Genomic DNA, 16,008 nt, shown 5'->3' on the forward strand with positions numbered 1-16,008 from the left:
TTGCGTAATGAGACTAATGCGATTCAGAGACAACCACTGGACTAGCTCTGTTACTGACAGGATTCCATGGGATGTCAAAAGACTGTGTGGCTGCCCACCAACAAGATGGTCAGACTTCTTCGTCAAAACTCTGAATGAATGATTTGAGGCTCTTCCTGTTCCTGGAGCGAGCAGATATCATTGGGCTACACTAACACACGACAAAGACAAATGGAATTATCACTGACGCCCACTCGAGCAAATTGAGGATCAATGGGATGACAAGTGATACAGTAATACAAGTCTAATGAGCCTAAGATCTGAGGTGGAAGGTGGAACTTTTGTCTTGGGAAATTTCAAACGTTCCTCCCTAAAAAGGTAAAGTCAAGATGTGAGAGGAGGTTTAACATGTGGAATGAAGACAGCTAAAAACAGACTGCTAATGAGAAACTGAGGCTTCCTCTTTCATTCACCGCACAAAGAAAAAAATTCTGACTGCAGTCAGGAAATGGAGCATCAAATTACTCAAGGTACTTCCTGCTTATGGGGATCAGTAGGGGTCCAGTGCAGTGAAGGTGTCTTAGGAAGAAGGATGTGAGGAGGTCTTCAATAACATGTCTCAGTCCCTTGCATCTGTGGTTGCACATTAGTCACCTTCTGTAGTCTAGTGGTCTCAAGCATAGAGGAAACAAATTGGACAAGAATGTTATATGGCCAGATCCTGTTGTAGTCAGTAGCCCACCATGGATTCAAGAAAGCAGGACCTAAGTGAACCAAGACTAGTTATGTTTCATGGAAATCATGCCTGAGAAGCATGTTCCCAGAATTAGGGGGCCTTTCAGTGAGTTGAAGATTGGTCTGTATTTGTCTAGATTTGTACACAAAGAAGCAAAACACCTTTCTAAGCATAGCACACTAATGATGGGCTGATGTGACTTCATCTTTAGGCAATGGGTAAAATATTTCGAGGTCAAAATCCAATTATTCCCAATATAATGGAGAGCTTTAGACTTTTTTTTAAATTCATGATATTGGAATGTAGCCGTACAAACATGGGAGGGAAAGCTGAGATAATCATTTTCAAATAGAATGTCCATTTCAGGTGGCGTCAACAAATATGACTTAAAATATTGTGAATGAGAGAAAAATTTTGTAATGTGTACAAGAGGTAAGCGCCAAAGGGTTTTTAAAAAATTTATTTTAAGTCTCAGTCATATAATGATTAAACTCCGATCCCTTCACCAGTACACATGTTCCACCACCAAGAACCCCAATATCCCCCTCTTCCTCCCACCCTCCACCTAAGTAGCTAATGATTTTCATTTTATTCTTTCTATACTTTGAATGCATTCAATATTTCAATAGAGAACTCACTATTATTGTCTGGAATTTTCCCCCAACAATCAGGCCTGCTGAAAATGCATCATTTAATAATTTCTTTTCATTGCTGAGAATGAAGACTCTATGAGTTTTGGATTTCTGATATTTTAGCTCAGTTCACAGTCTAGATACATTTCTGTAGAAACCTCTCTGGGTGCCAAAATGGGTTAGAAGACCTCTCAGATCATAGTCTTTTGGAGCAGAGGGTTTGTTTCTCAATCGGCAGCTCCAGATCTTATCTGGGCGGAGGACATGCCGGTAACGTCCCCCTCTCATGATTGCCTATGAGCAATGTCACTGCAAAACTCATACCTCCGGGTTGGGAGTCTTAGGAGCTTTTGCCACATGGATGTTGCCGCCGCCGCCACCATTTTCCACGTAGTAAAACAGGGTGGAGAGGAAAAATCCCTCCCTGCGTGGCACAGGGTTGTAGCACAGCTCACAGCCTAGATGCATTTCTGTAAGGAGCCGCTCTGGGTGACAAAATGGGTTAGAAGACATCTTGGATCATAGACTTTAGGAGCAGAGGGTTTGATTCACATGCGGCAGCTCTGGATCTTAAGCACCAAAGATATTTAATGTGGGTAAATAATGAAAGACCTTAAGAAAATCTTGCTTAATGCTAGTCTCCCCTTGAATGCCTCAGACTCAGTAGTTGAGGTTATTTCACATCTCCGATTCCAGGGGTTTGGTAGCAGCATCCTCAAGCACTTTAGGTGGGAATGGGATGCTCAGCCAGAGGACATACAGGATGCAAAAAACTTCAAGTTCCCTTTTACCTACAATAGATTTTGTTTTGTTTCCATTTAAGAACTGAGAACTAAATAGCACTCAGTTGTAAAGGCACAGGTAGAGGTGAAGCATTACAGCTGACATCATCAATTACCCATATGACAAAGTATCTACACTAGTCCATGAGTTTCTTATGGAATCAATTGCATCAATTAACAGGAAAGAATCCTAGACCTCAGAGCCTCTGCTCAACAGAGTTGTCTAAGGAAAGTGGAGGAAGATAAAGAAGAAGAATAGTGCTGATGCATGCAGATTCACCTTTCATAAAACTTATCCATCCAGTTCCTGCCTGGACAATCAAAGATACTGAATTTAGATTGTTGGAAAACTAAAACTTCCACATCTGAGGAAAGAAGATGGAAACTAGAAAAAAAGACAAGCAACAGTGAATCATTGGACACTAGAGAGGGCAGTGTACCATATTCTGAGAGCAAGATCTGGAGTGAGATGCAGCCCCAGACCCTAGGGCCCTCTAGTACATGTCACTGACTTGGAACAACTCAGAAACTCTGCCATGGTCACACTGCTGAGTGACCCTCAGGAACTCCTTCTCATGAAAAACCCACCTCCACAGAGGGAAGCAGGTAGATGGAGAGATTGGAGGCTGGTCCTGAGCTGAGGGGGTCGGACAAATCACAGCATTCTAGCTATAGAGCTAGAACTATTTGTGGCTTGATGAGGTTCAGTTGGGGAGCTGGACCAATTCCATGCCAGAGAGGGCCTAGTGTATGTGGGGGCTGCTGGGCCTTCAGGCAAAAAGGAGATTCTGCTTGCCCCTCTTCTGAGAAGACACTGAAGATTCAGCTTCTTGTTCTTCTCATTCCTTTCAAGACTATTGCGGTGTTAGTCTGTTTCTAGACCAGGGAGTGTGGGATGTGACTGGGGGCTGCCGTGTTACAGCAGAAAGAGGAATCTTCCACCCCATCACAAGAAGGTCCCATAGTTTTTAGCCCATAGACCAGTCCCACCTGGGAAGATTCAGTTGCTTGTCATTGTTTTTCTGAGATTTCATTTTGCCCATCATTTGTAGCACATTTCTGTGTTCCCTCAGTTTGTTTAGAACTGCTATGTGTTGACTTGGATTACTGTATTGTATTGGGTGGCTTTTTTAGGCGTTATGTGGAATTTGTAGACTGGGGGGCTAGAATAAGGATATTTGCTCACAATGTTGAGATTGCCTTTTATACGGACACTCCTGAACATGTCTTCATTATAAGTCTAGTGTCAATGAAGAAATGATATCAAAGCAGTAGAGAGGTCTCCATTGGAGAGTAGCATAAATTCTGAGCTGAGGGATGAGAGTGAGCTCTTCAGCCTCCCTCTCCTTATGCAGCTCTATGGTCCATGCTTTCCCAGACACTTCAAGTTATCAATAGTCACTCATCTTTGGTCTGGTTATGATCTGAAGGCTCTTCTGCCCAGGACTTTTTAGAGGGTTAAGACAGTATAAGATATAGGAAACACACATGTAAGATATCAGTCAGCAGCATACTCATGAGCAATCGCAATGGAAATGTAGTGAAGAGATTCTTGAAGTCTACAGCTATCATATTTTTTGGGCTTTTGCAAGGAGAGCAGAGCATCATACCAGGTTATTCTCAGGGGTTACTCTTGGCATTGCTCTGGGGACCACATGGGGTTCTGGCAATGGAATTCAGGTTGGCCACATCTAAGGCAAATCTCAGACCCACTGTACTATTGTTCCATCCCCTATCACATTATTTAAGTCTTTTAGAAGTGGAATTTACTCTAGTATTCTAGATCAATGTTTTGCAACCTTTTTAACACCCTTGAACTAGCACCTCTGCTGCAAGCAGATCTATGACCTGTCAATACTGTCCATTTACTGCCATGATGGTAGAATGGTGGATTCAACCTTTCCTTACCTGTGGAGAGGTCCATTGAGTCGTGGTTAAATAATGCTGTTCTAGAACTGAAAGGACAGGAATCACTGTGGATGAATATTGTCCCACTAATGAGTAGGGGCATGATACAACTGTGATCTGCATAACAAAAGACTTGATGCAGAGATGAGCTTTTCTTATGAGTAGGCAACAGTAGAGTTTGTTCAGTTCCCACCAAATTCTAAATCCATCTCCACAAGCTTGAACACCACCTGCCTCCACCGAGGATCGCAGGATAAATTGTCAGCCACCACCCTGGATAAATTCCATGCTAACAAACATAAAAATACATCCTAAAGCTTCAGGTACCTCCTAAAGCAGAGATTTATGGAGATGTCCCCTTTAGTATTGAATTATTGGCTATTTGCTGGTGGTTTGGTTTCCACCATTATTGGAGATCAATGGTTTCCACTCTAGCACTGTGCCATGGAGTCTGCTCTCGGGAAACTCTTTTCTCTATAGAAATAAAGAATCTAATTATATAACTGACTGTGATTCAAGATGCAACTTACATCCTTGCAAATCAAGATAACTTAGGGACACATCAATCACATTATTTACGCTTACTGTGACTATTTCAAAGTCTTCCGCAGGTCTCTCTCTATGGGCCATTGCTCCTCCAACCATCTTGTCACTTTTCAGAACTGAAATTTCACTTCGTTAATAAATACATTGAGATATGGAAAGAAAACATGTAGCATCTTTATTCATCTACAATTTTTCTGCTGAAGGCTTCATACTGATTGTTTTCATTACATTTTGATTATAAAGCTTAAGCAATTGGTTAAGTTTGTGATCATTCTCTCCCTGTTGAACAGATTGCACTTTCATATATTGAGGATATTTCAATTCTGAAATTTTCTCTAGACAGACTAGATGACCATGTCAGCTCCAGCTGCTTCTTATCTGCTGCTTTTATGACACCCACAGCCACTCTGTTTAATGCTATCAATAATAAAAGCAACTTAAAAGATAGCCAGAGTAGTTTTCAATATACTTACACTTGCTTGAATCATATCAACTCTGTCAAGGATCACATAATATCAAGAAATCTGGGGCCTCTTCCTGATTTCTCCCAGGCAACCCTGTAGCACTATCTTCCTGTTGTTCATCGATTTTCTAGACCGGGCACCAGTAACACCTCCATTGTGAGACTTGTTGTTACTGTTTTTGGCATATTGAATCTGCCATGAGAAGCTTGCCAGGCTCTGCTGTACGAGTGGCATACTCTCTGTAACTTGCTGGGTTCTCTGAGAGGGATGGAGGAATTGAACCTGGGTCAGCCATACAAGGCAAATGCCCTACCCAGTGTGGTATCACTAAAGCCCAAGCAATCCTGTATTAATGCTAAAATCATGATCTTGGTAAAGACTGACTATGCAAAGAAGACATGTGGCACATGTGAAAGCATGTTCTGTCCACTGTGCCTGTGCACACAAGTTTGTGCCTCCCCACTTATACATGCTTAGACATCACTTCCTTTTTACTTGCAAAAAATTTTCCCAGTATTATTCAGAAGAACAATTAAAAAAATAGTCTCCTGGTTAATTAGTATAGCTAAAAACAAAATATTTTCATTTCATATATGCTTGAAACAATATTTTTAATGTTGGAGATACATTAAATGATGAATTAAATGACAAATGATGAATAACAAAGGGGAATTTTGTGTCCTGCACAGGAGGATCTATGAACAACTTTCTTATCTAACAGCATATTGTGTGAAAAAACATGGGCTCATTTATGACCACGAATTAAACAAGGAAGGTTAAAGAGTTCAAGTGGAGCATCAAGATTTGCCTGAGGTCCTGAGGAAGCCACAAAAATGGTGATGTGTCATGCTTCTAAGGAGAAATGTTGTGAACTAGATAGTGGGGAGCAGGAAGTATGATACTATCACAAAGTCCTGTACTTGTATGTCTGAGCCATTCTATATATTAGGGGTACATTCCATACCCAATGTGACTAGGGATAAGCATAGTTGGGAGCAGCCACTTGAAACTGCCTGATGGTCTCTGCTGAGGTCTCAAAAACCAAGATATTCAGGTGCATGGATAATGACACAGGAAACTTGAAGAGATACTCTATGACGTCCACCAAGCCAAGCAACACTATCCAGTATAGTGTTTTTGTTTCTTCTTCGAATAGAAGTAAACCAAGTGCAGGGGGTTGCAGCAGCCCATTCTCAATCACTTAAGGTGGGGATAGGATGCTCAAACAGGACATACAGGATGCAATGGATATGAATAACCATCTGTCAACAGAAGATTTTGTTATAGTTTAGTTTGCTTTGATTTAAAAACTGAAAACTGAGCACTATTCAGATATAAATTCTAACCAGATTTGGACTGGTGAAGCATACAAACAGGACATAAGTAATTACCCATAGGGCAAAATATCTATATTATTCTCCAAGTTTGAGGAGAACGTGCTTCAATTTTTCTTTTAATTTTTAAATTTTTATTGAATTACCATGAGATAGTTACGAGCTTTCATGTTTGGGTTACAATCTCAAAATGATCAAAAACCCATCCCTCCACCAGTGCACATTCCCCACCACCAATATCCCGGGTATAACCCCCCTTTCCCAACCTCCCCCGGCCTCCATGGCAGACAATATTCCCCATAATCTCTCTATACTTTTGGGCATTATGGCTTGCAACACAGACAGAGAGGTCATCATGTTTGGTCCATTATTTGTGGAAGTCGATGTGGAGGTCTCGTTCTGTTCAGCAGGGAGAACCCTTCGTAGGGCGCAGCCGAAAGAACAGACGCAGAGCCCGGAGGAGGGAGAAAAGGCATTTATTCTATGGCAGTTACAGTATTTATACCTCCCTGTTGGGAGGAGGTGGTGCCAGGACCCCCAACAGAAATGCAGGGTGTGGCAAGGTATTTAGCTAGTAATAAACAAATGCTGATAGGATAAAATCAGTAAGATTAGGAGTGGCAACCTTTGCTAGGTGTGGCATGGGGTTAGCTAGTGATTAAACAAATAGTGACAGGATAAGATCAGTAAGGTAATAAGGCTCCCTATATTTACTTTTGGCATGCATCTCCCATCCCAACTGGTTTCTCCAGCCATCATTTTCTTGGTGATCCCTTCTCTATTCCATCTGCCTTCTCCCCTCTGCTCATGAAGCAGTCTTCCAGCCATAGGACAATCCACCTGGCCCTTGTATGTACTGTCCTTGGGTGTCAGCCTCATGTGATGTTATTTTATACTCCACAAGTGAGTGCAGTCCTTCTTTGTCCGTCCTTCTCTTTCTGACTCATTTCACTTAGCAAGATACTCTCCATGTCTATCCATTTATAAGCAAATTTTATGACTTCATCTCTCCTAACAGCTGCATAGTATTCCTTAGTGTAGATGTACCAAAGTTTCTTTAGCCAGTCATCTGTTTCAGGGCACTCGGGTTGTTTCCATATTTTGGCTATTATGAACAGTGCTGCAATGAATATATAGGTACAGATGTCATTTCTACTGTACTTTTTTTGCATCCTCGGGATATAATCCCAGAAGTGGTATTGCGGGGTCATATGGAAGCTCAATTTCTAGTTTTTGAAGGACTGTCCATATTGTTTTCCAGAAAGGTTGGACCAGTCGGAATTCCCACCAACAGTGAAGGAGCGTCCCTTTTCCCCCAAATCCACGCCAGCACTGTTTGCTTTGAATATGCTTCAATTAGCACAGAAGAATCCTTGAGCTTAGATACTCTGCTCAAAAGAGAAAAGAATAAGGGAAAAGGAGAAGGAAGAAGTGCTGATTCATGAAGACTCCTTCTTCTCAAAACTCCTCCATACAGTTCCTTTCTGGAAAATCACAGACACTGAAGTTAGTTACTTTGGGACCTAACAGGTCCAGATTTGAGAAAAAAATGTTTGAAGCTAGAAAAGAGACAAGCAAAGGTGAATCTTCTCATCAGTGGACACTAGAGGGGGCAGTGTGCCATGCACTCAGACCAAGCTCTGCAATGAGATGCAGCCCCAGGACCTGGGGCCAGAGTGCATGTCACTGACTTGGAGCAACTCAGAAACTCTGCCATGGTCACACTGCTGAGTGACCCTCAGGAACTCATTTGCATGACAGCCCCACCTTCACAGGGGGAAGCAGGTATAAGGAGAACTTGGAGGCTGGTCCTGAGCTGAGGGGGTCTGACCAGTCACAGCCTTGAGTTGTCTCCACCATGGCCTGGGCTCCTTTCCTGTTCACATTTCTGGCTCACTGCGCAGGTCAGGGGACTCTCTGGGTTGGTGGGAGAAATTAGCAAAGGATGCTCTGCTTCTTTATATCATCTCATCTTAAGCCCTTGGTCTTATATCTGTTTACAGGGGTCACTTCTCAGAATGTGGTGATTCAAGAATCGTCATTGTCCACAAACCCTGGGGGTACAGTTACATTCACCTGTGGCTCCAGCACTGGGGCTGTCACCACCAGTAATGATGCTCGTTGGATTCAACAGAAGCCCTACCAGAAGCCCTGGGGTCTAATAGGTGGAACCAGTAATAGATATCCTGATGTTCCTGCCCGATTCTCTGGCTCCCTGCTTGGAAACAAGGCAGTGCTCACCATCACTGGAGCCAAGGAAGAGGACGAGGCTGAGTATTTCTGTGCTCTGTGGTTCAGCAACCATTTCCACAGTGACAGATGCAAGTGGGGAAGTGAGACATAAACCTGAGCTAAGCTTTATCTTTTGCTGCTGAGTAGAGCAGGTCCTCTCATGAAGTCACCCAGCTCAAGATCTTCTCTATTTTGTTGATGGAAAATGACAACAACTCTTCAATGCTAATTTTCAAATAAACAAAATTGTTCCAGGGGTTGATGAACTCCTTCACTTTTATACTGTTGTCCTATGACCTACCTTCACATTCAGTTAGGATTTACTCTATTTTGTTATTTTTTCTTACACAAGCTAAACACAGTATATTTTCTAGGCATGAACAAATTTATGCTATTACTGCAAAGTCAATTACATTTTGTCAAAAGAAGCCTCATAATGTCCATTCTCACTAGGGGTAAGGAGGGAAACAATAGTTTATGCATTTATAACATATATTTTCATTTTATACACTATGAGTATTTGTATTGCTATAAATTCATATGCATAAAATATAATATAAATCATATATGAAATATTTGAAAATTGATTCAAATTATATCCTATGGCCACTATTTTCGAGAAAAGTATTAAAAAAATTTTATGAAATGAAGGAACTTGTCTTCTGAAAAATTTTCAAAACTTGTTAATATGAAGAAGTAACCAAGGGACATCGATGATTTGATGTTTTGGATTTGGGGCGTGGGGAGTGTTGTATTTTGAGGGGGGGATGTGTGTGGACGTACCTTAAATGATCATGCTACGGTGATGGTCCTGGATCTGTACTCAGGAATTAATCCTGACAGGTGCATGAGACCATATGGGAAGCCAGGGATAGAACCTGGGCCAGGGGCATTCAAGGCAAGGGCCTTACCCACTGTACTGTCCCTCCAGCCCCATGACACTATTGAAGTGAACAAGGCCTGCAGGAAATCCAGATTTATGAGCCCCAGAAAATCTAAATCTCTCTGGTCTGAACTAGATGTGCCAACAGGTGTTTCCTCCTAGGGGACTAACCCAGACCCCAACCATCCCAGGCTTGCCCCTCCCAGCAGAACTAGTCCTTAATTGAAGACACAGTTGGGGTTGGGCATGTATGCTAAAGGGCCCAGGTTTTCAGCAAGCACACCCAACAATAACACTTCCCTCAGGGCCAGAGGAACATGAAAGAGGCCCTAGAGGTCAACTATGGGGTCAGTGTGTCCTTGAAAGTCATACTATGAGTAAACTCCTCTCTTCTTTCTTCTTGTTCTCTTCTTTACTCGCTGGCCAGGTTTGTGGATATTTCTTTTTTTTTTGATGATTTTTAAAAAATTATTAATTTTTTTAATTGAATCACTGTGAAATACAGTTACAAAGTTTTCATATTTGATCCACCACCAAACCCCCACATACCTCCCTCCCACTCCCCCTCTGCCTGTGTGGCAGACATTTTTCACTTTACTCTTTCCTTACTTTGATTACATTCAATTTTCAACAGGAATCTCACTATTATTATTTGGAAGTTTTCCTCCAACAGTCAGACATGCTGGATGGCATCAATAGATTGTATGTTTTCATTGTTTGGAAAAGGTCTGTCCCAGTCCCGAATCCCGGACCATGATAGTAGCTGCTCAGTGTCGCTGGGGCTCCATCTGGAGAAGGCGTACCGGCTGTACCTCCTTAGTCTGGCTCCCCGGTGTTGCTGGCCTGGTCTGGGGTCCGGAGCATTCTCCGGCCTGCGTGGCTTACCGGAATGCCTGGATTCTTCCGGTTTGTGGATATTTCAATGACCAGCCTTTGGAGGATTTATTGGACATCAATCTTCATTCCTGACATGCTTCTGTTTCCATTTCAGTGTCCAGTTCTCAGGCTGTGGTGAATCAGCCTTCACTGACCATGTACACACAAGGGACAATAATTTCACATTTAGTCTCAGCCTGGAGCAGTCACTGATGGTCAGTATTCATACTGGTTTCAACAGAAGACTGGTCAAGCTCCCAAGATACTAATTGATGATACATCCAAAACACTGCTGACTTTGGCCTGATTCTCTATCTCTCTCCTTGAGAACCCAGCTGGCCTCACCCTCTCTGGGGCCCAGCAGAGCAGTGATGCAGGAGCAGGGAAAGCTTGTCTCTGTGTTCTTTACAAGGTTCTAGATTCTTCAATATTTGTAGAAATGCTCCACGGCATGGAAACCGACCTCACATGCTGGAGGAAAAGGCAGCTCAGATAGAGAGGGGAACACCAAATAAAAGATATTGGGAGGACCCATTCGGGTTGAAAGATGTGTGCCAAAAGTAGACCATAGACAGAACATAAAGACTGCTCAATACCTCTATTGCAAACCACAACACCCAACACAAGAGAGGGAGCACAAGGGAATGCCTTTCCACAGAGGCATGGCAGGGTGGAGGGGATGGGGTGGGGGTGGTGGGAGGGATGCTGGGACCATTGGTGGTGGAAAATGGGTACTGGTGGAGGGATGGGTACTCGATCATTGTATAACTGAAATGCAAGCACAAAAGTTTGTAAGTCTGTAACTATACCTCACGGTGATTCACTAATATTAATAAAAAAGACAAAAAAAGATGCTCAAAGTTAGAAAATAGAAATAGGTCTTAGAAATTAAGAACAATAGAGAGGCTTAGTTTAGAAGTAAGTAAGATATGCTTCCTGTGTGTGTGTGTGTTTGGGTGGAGGGACTGAGGGGGTTTTATAAAAACTTGGTCTTCATTCGGGTTGAAAGATGCGAGCTGAAAGTAGACTATAGACCGAACACGAAGGCCACTCAAAGCCACTCAATACCTCTATTGCAAAATACGACACCCAAAAGGAGCGAAAACAAAAGGGAATGCCCTGTAGCAGAGGCAGGGTTGGGTGGTGTAGGATGGGGTGGGGGTAGTGATAGGGATACTGGGATCATTGGTGGAGGAGAACAGGCAGTGGTGGAGGGATGGGTAAACTGATCACTGTATGAGTGAAATGCAAACACAAAAGTTCATAAGTTTGTGACTGTACCTCACAGTGATTCTATAGTAAAAAATTAATTAAAAAAAAACAAAAAAACCCCAAAAAACCCAAAACTGGATCTTTGTGCTACTTGCCAAGTTACTAGCTTTTCATGAGTAGTTAGGGATCTTACACTGTGAGCTGCCTGATTAAGGTCTTTGGGGTTATCTGCTTTACCATTTAAGATAGGTACTGCCCATTTTCTTTTAGTGTCTAATGAGCCTAAGCTCTGTGGTAGGAGGTGGTACTTTTTTCTTGGGAAATTTCAAACTTCCCTTCCTCAGAAAGGCAAACCCTAGATGTGAGGGGATGACTAAAGTGTGGAATAAAGACAGGTAAAAACGGACTTTTTTTTTTCATCAACTGCTAATGAGAAACTGAGATTCCCTCTTTCATTCCCTCCTCTCAAAGAAAAAAATTGTGACTGCAGTCAGGAAATAGAGAATCAGATTGCTCAAGGTACTTCCTGCTTAGGGGCATAAATAGGGCTCCAATGCAGTGAAGGTGTCTTAAGAAGAAGGATGCAGGGATGTCTGCAGTAACATGCCTCAGTCCCTTGTGTCCGTGGTTACACATTAGTCACCCTCTGTGGTTTAATGGCCTCAAGCATAAGGCACTGTAGCACTGTCTTCCCATTTTTCATGGATTTGCTCGAGTGGGCACCAGTATCGTCTCCATTGTGAGACTTGTTGTTAGTATTTTTGGTATATCAAATATGCCATGGGTAGCTTGCCAGGTTTTGCCGTGCTGGCAAGATGCTTTGGTAGCTTGCTGGGCTCTCCGAGAGGGATGGAGGAATCAATCCAGGTTGGCTGCATGTAAGGCAAATGCCCTACCCGGTGTGCTATCTCACCAGCCCTCAAGCATAGAGGCCTTAAGCATAGAGGAAACAAATTAGACAAGAAGGCTATAAGACCAGGTCCAGTTGTAGTCAGAAGACCACCATGGATTAAAAAAAGGCAGGACTTAAAAGAGCCAAGATTTAGTATTTACCATGGAAATCATGCCTGAGAAGCCTGTTCCCACAATTAGGGAATCTTTTAGTGAGTTGAAGATTGGTCTGTATTTGTCTAAATTTTTTCATCAAAGAAGCAAAATACCTTTCTATGCGTAGCATACCAATGATGGACTGATGAAACCTCACCTTTAGGCGATGGGTAAAATATTTCAAGGTCAAAAGCCAATTATTCCCAATATAATGGAGACCTTTAGAATTAATTTTTTTAGTTTGTGGTATTGGAACATAGCCATACAAACAGGGGAGAGGAAGTTGAGATGATTATCTAAGAGTAGAATCTCCATTCTGGATAGCATCAACAAATATAACTTAAAGTACTGTGAACGAGAGACAAGTTTTGTAAGGTGTACAAGAGGTAAGCACCAAAGGTTTTAATCGATTTGTTCAAGCAGACACCAGTAAGTCTCTCATTGAGAGACTTATTGTTACTGTTTTTGGCATATCCAATACGCACAGGTAGCTTGCCAGGCTCTGCCGTGTGGGCTCCGTACTCTCAGTAGCTTGCCAGACTCTCTGATAGGGGCAGAGAAATCAAATATGGGTCGGCCATGTGAAAGGCGAAAGCCTTACCACTGTGCTATCGCTCCAGCAAAAAGGTTTTAATGTGCGTAAATAATTAAAGATCTTAAGAAAACCTTGCTTAGTGCTAGTCTGGCCTAGAATGCATCAGACCCAGTAATTGAGGTTACTTAACCCCTCCAATTCCAGGGGTTCTGTAGGAGCATCCTCAAGCACTTTAAATAGGGGTGGGTGGGATGCTCAGCCAGAGGAAATACAGGATGCAAAGGATTTCAAGTTCCCTTTTATCTACAACAGAGTTTGTTTTGTTTTCATTTAAGAACTGAGAACTTGGTCCCTGGTGCCATCTTGCCGCATTCAGCATTGAAGAAACCCGGTGGGCACCACAACACTGGAGATTTCTCCAGGCCCCATACCAAGCCAATATCTCTGGGATGCCCCAGATGGAGCAGGTGCAGTCTCCCTGCCTTCTCCAGATGGAATCCCAGTGACCATGAGCTTCTATAAGCATGTCTCCAGTATGTGGCTATCAGAACTATCCCTCTGACCTTTCCTGATACGCAATGTGAGCAATGAAAAATAAATTATCTAGCATCTGCCCCTGGCCAAAACTAGACAGAGAGCAGTGACATTTGGGGCCTCACAGCATGGGGGATGGAACCGGCTCCTCTCCCCACCCTGGCGAGGCCCTGAACAGCGATGATCCCAGAGGCACACAGACCAATCTTGGAACCCAGTGGCTTTTGGCAGAAATGCATCTGGACTGAGCATTAAACTACTGCTCAGTATTCAACATGGTGCCACCCTGGGTGGGGAAAGTGTTTTTCCCTCCCGCCTTTTCTCCCTGGCAGTGTGGTGGCCTCCAGCTTTTCAGAGCCTATTGGAGAGCCAGGTATGAGACTGAAGTGACGTTTCACGTGGAGCCTCTCCGGATGGGAGGTGGAATTGGCCCCTCTTCCTGCCCTGATGAGACCCCGAGTTGCTGCCCACAAAAGGTTTCTTTCTCTTAAACAGCCATGATCCCAGAGGCACACAAACCAATCTTGGAACCCAGAGGCTTTTGGCAGAAATCCCTCAGACTTATTACTAAAATATGAGAAATCCAAAATCACGCATCTGCGAAGAGGCAATGTGACATGATATGCTTTTCATAATCAGCAATAGAAAACAAATTATCTAATGATGCCTATTTTGTCAGGTCTGATTGTTGAGGAAAAATACAAATAATAATGGTGGGTCTTTTGTCAAAATATTGAATGTGATTAAAGTGGAGAGAGAGTAAAATCATCTGCCACATAAACAGGGGGAATGGTGGGACAAGGGATATATCCGGATTCTTGGTGATAGAAAATGTGCACTGGAGAAGGGATGGTTTTGATCATTGTACGACTAAGACTTAAACTGAAAATCTTTGTAACTATTCTCACAATAATTCAATAAAAAAACAAAACAAAACAAAAAAACCCTGAGAATTGAATAGCACTCAGCTTTAAAAGGCACTGGTAGAGGTGAAGTATTACATGTGACATCATCAATTACCCATGTGGCAAAGTATCCACATTAATCCATGAGTTTCTCAGGAACTTGCAGCTATTAACAGAGAAGAATCCTAGACCTCAGAGCCTCTGCTCAACAGAGTTGTCTAAGGAAAGTGGAGGAGGATAAAGAAGAAGAATAGTGCTGATGCTTGCAGGTTCCCCTTTCACAAAACTCATTCATCCAGTTTCTGCCTGGGGAATCACAGGGACTGAATTTAGATTGTTGGAGACTTAAAACCTTCAGATCTGAGCAAAGAAATTGGAAACTAGAAAAAAAAAAAGCCAAGCAATAATGAATCTTCTCATCAGTGGACACTAGGGGGGACAGTGTGCCATATTCTGAGAGCAAGTTCTGCAATGAGCTGCAGCTCCAGACCCTAGGGCCCTCTAGTACATGTCACTAACATGGAGCAACTAAGAAACTGCCATGGTCACACTGCTGAGTGACCCTCAGGAACTCATTTGCATGACAGCCCCACCTCCACAGGGGGAAGCAGGTATAAGGAGAGCTTGGAGGCTGGTCCTGAGCTGAGGGGTCTGACAAGTCACAGCCTTGGTTTGTCTCCACCATGGCCTGGGCTCCTCTCCTGCTCACATTTCTGGCTCACTGCACAGGTCAGGGAACTCTCTGGGTTGGTGGGAGAAAATGGCAAAGGATACTCTACTGCACTTTTACATCATTGTCTCATCCTAAGCCCTTGGTCTTATATCTGTTTACAGGGGTCACTTCTCAGAATGTGGTGATTCAAGAATCCTCACTAGCCACAACTCAAGAAGGCACAGTTACACTCACCTGTGGCTCCAGCACTGGGGCTGTCACCACCAGTAATTATGCTTATTGGATTCAACAGAAGCCCTACCAGAAGCCCTGGGGTCTAATAGGTGGAACCAGTAATAGATATCCTGATGTTCCTGCCCGATTCTCTGGCTCCCTGCTTGGAAACAAGGCAGTCCTCACCATCACTGGAGCCAAGGAAGAGGACGAGGCTGAGTATTTCTGTGCTCTGTGGTTCAGCAACCATTTCCACAGTGACAGATGCAAGTGGGGAAGTGAGACATAAACCTGGGTCCAAGCTTTATATTTTGCTGCTGAGTACAGCAGGTCCTCTAATGAAGTAATCTATTTCAAGGTTTTCTCTGTATTGTTGATGAAAAATAACAACTATTCCTGCAAACTTTCAAATAAACAAATTTATTCCACGTTATGATCAATTTCTTCACTTAAACACTGGTTTCCTAGTTCCTGAATTCTCATTAAGTTAGGATTTACTCTATTTCTTTTTTTTTTT

General features: G+C 42.8%; 1 gene segment (V, D, J or C); it reads left to right on the forward strand.

The window, feature by feature from the left end:
- LOC129407136 (Ig lambda-1 chain V region-like) overlaps positions 1 to 15,738 on the forward strand; it is a gene marked incomplete at its 3' end in the record, with an annotated part of 38,402 nt that extends 22,664 nt beyond the window's left edge. Inside the window, 2 exon segments of the V gene segment in view lie at positions 8,385 to 8,693; positions 15,470 to 15,738. Of these exon segments, the coding sequence occupies positions 8,385 to 8,693; positions 15,470 to 15,738 (578 nt within the window).
- Positions 15,739 to 16,008: the final 270 nt, after the last annotated feature.

The sequence above is a fragment of the Sorex araneus genome, chromosome 9 (assembly GCF_027595985.1).
Source record: "Sorex araneus isolate mSorAra2 chromosome 9, mSorAra2.pri, whole genome shotgun sequence".
In the NCBI taxonomy this organism is placed as follows: Eukaryota; Metazoa; Chordata; class Mammalia; order Eulipotyphla; family Soricidae; genus Sorex; species Sorex araneus.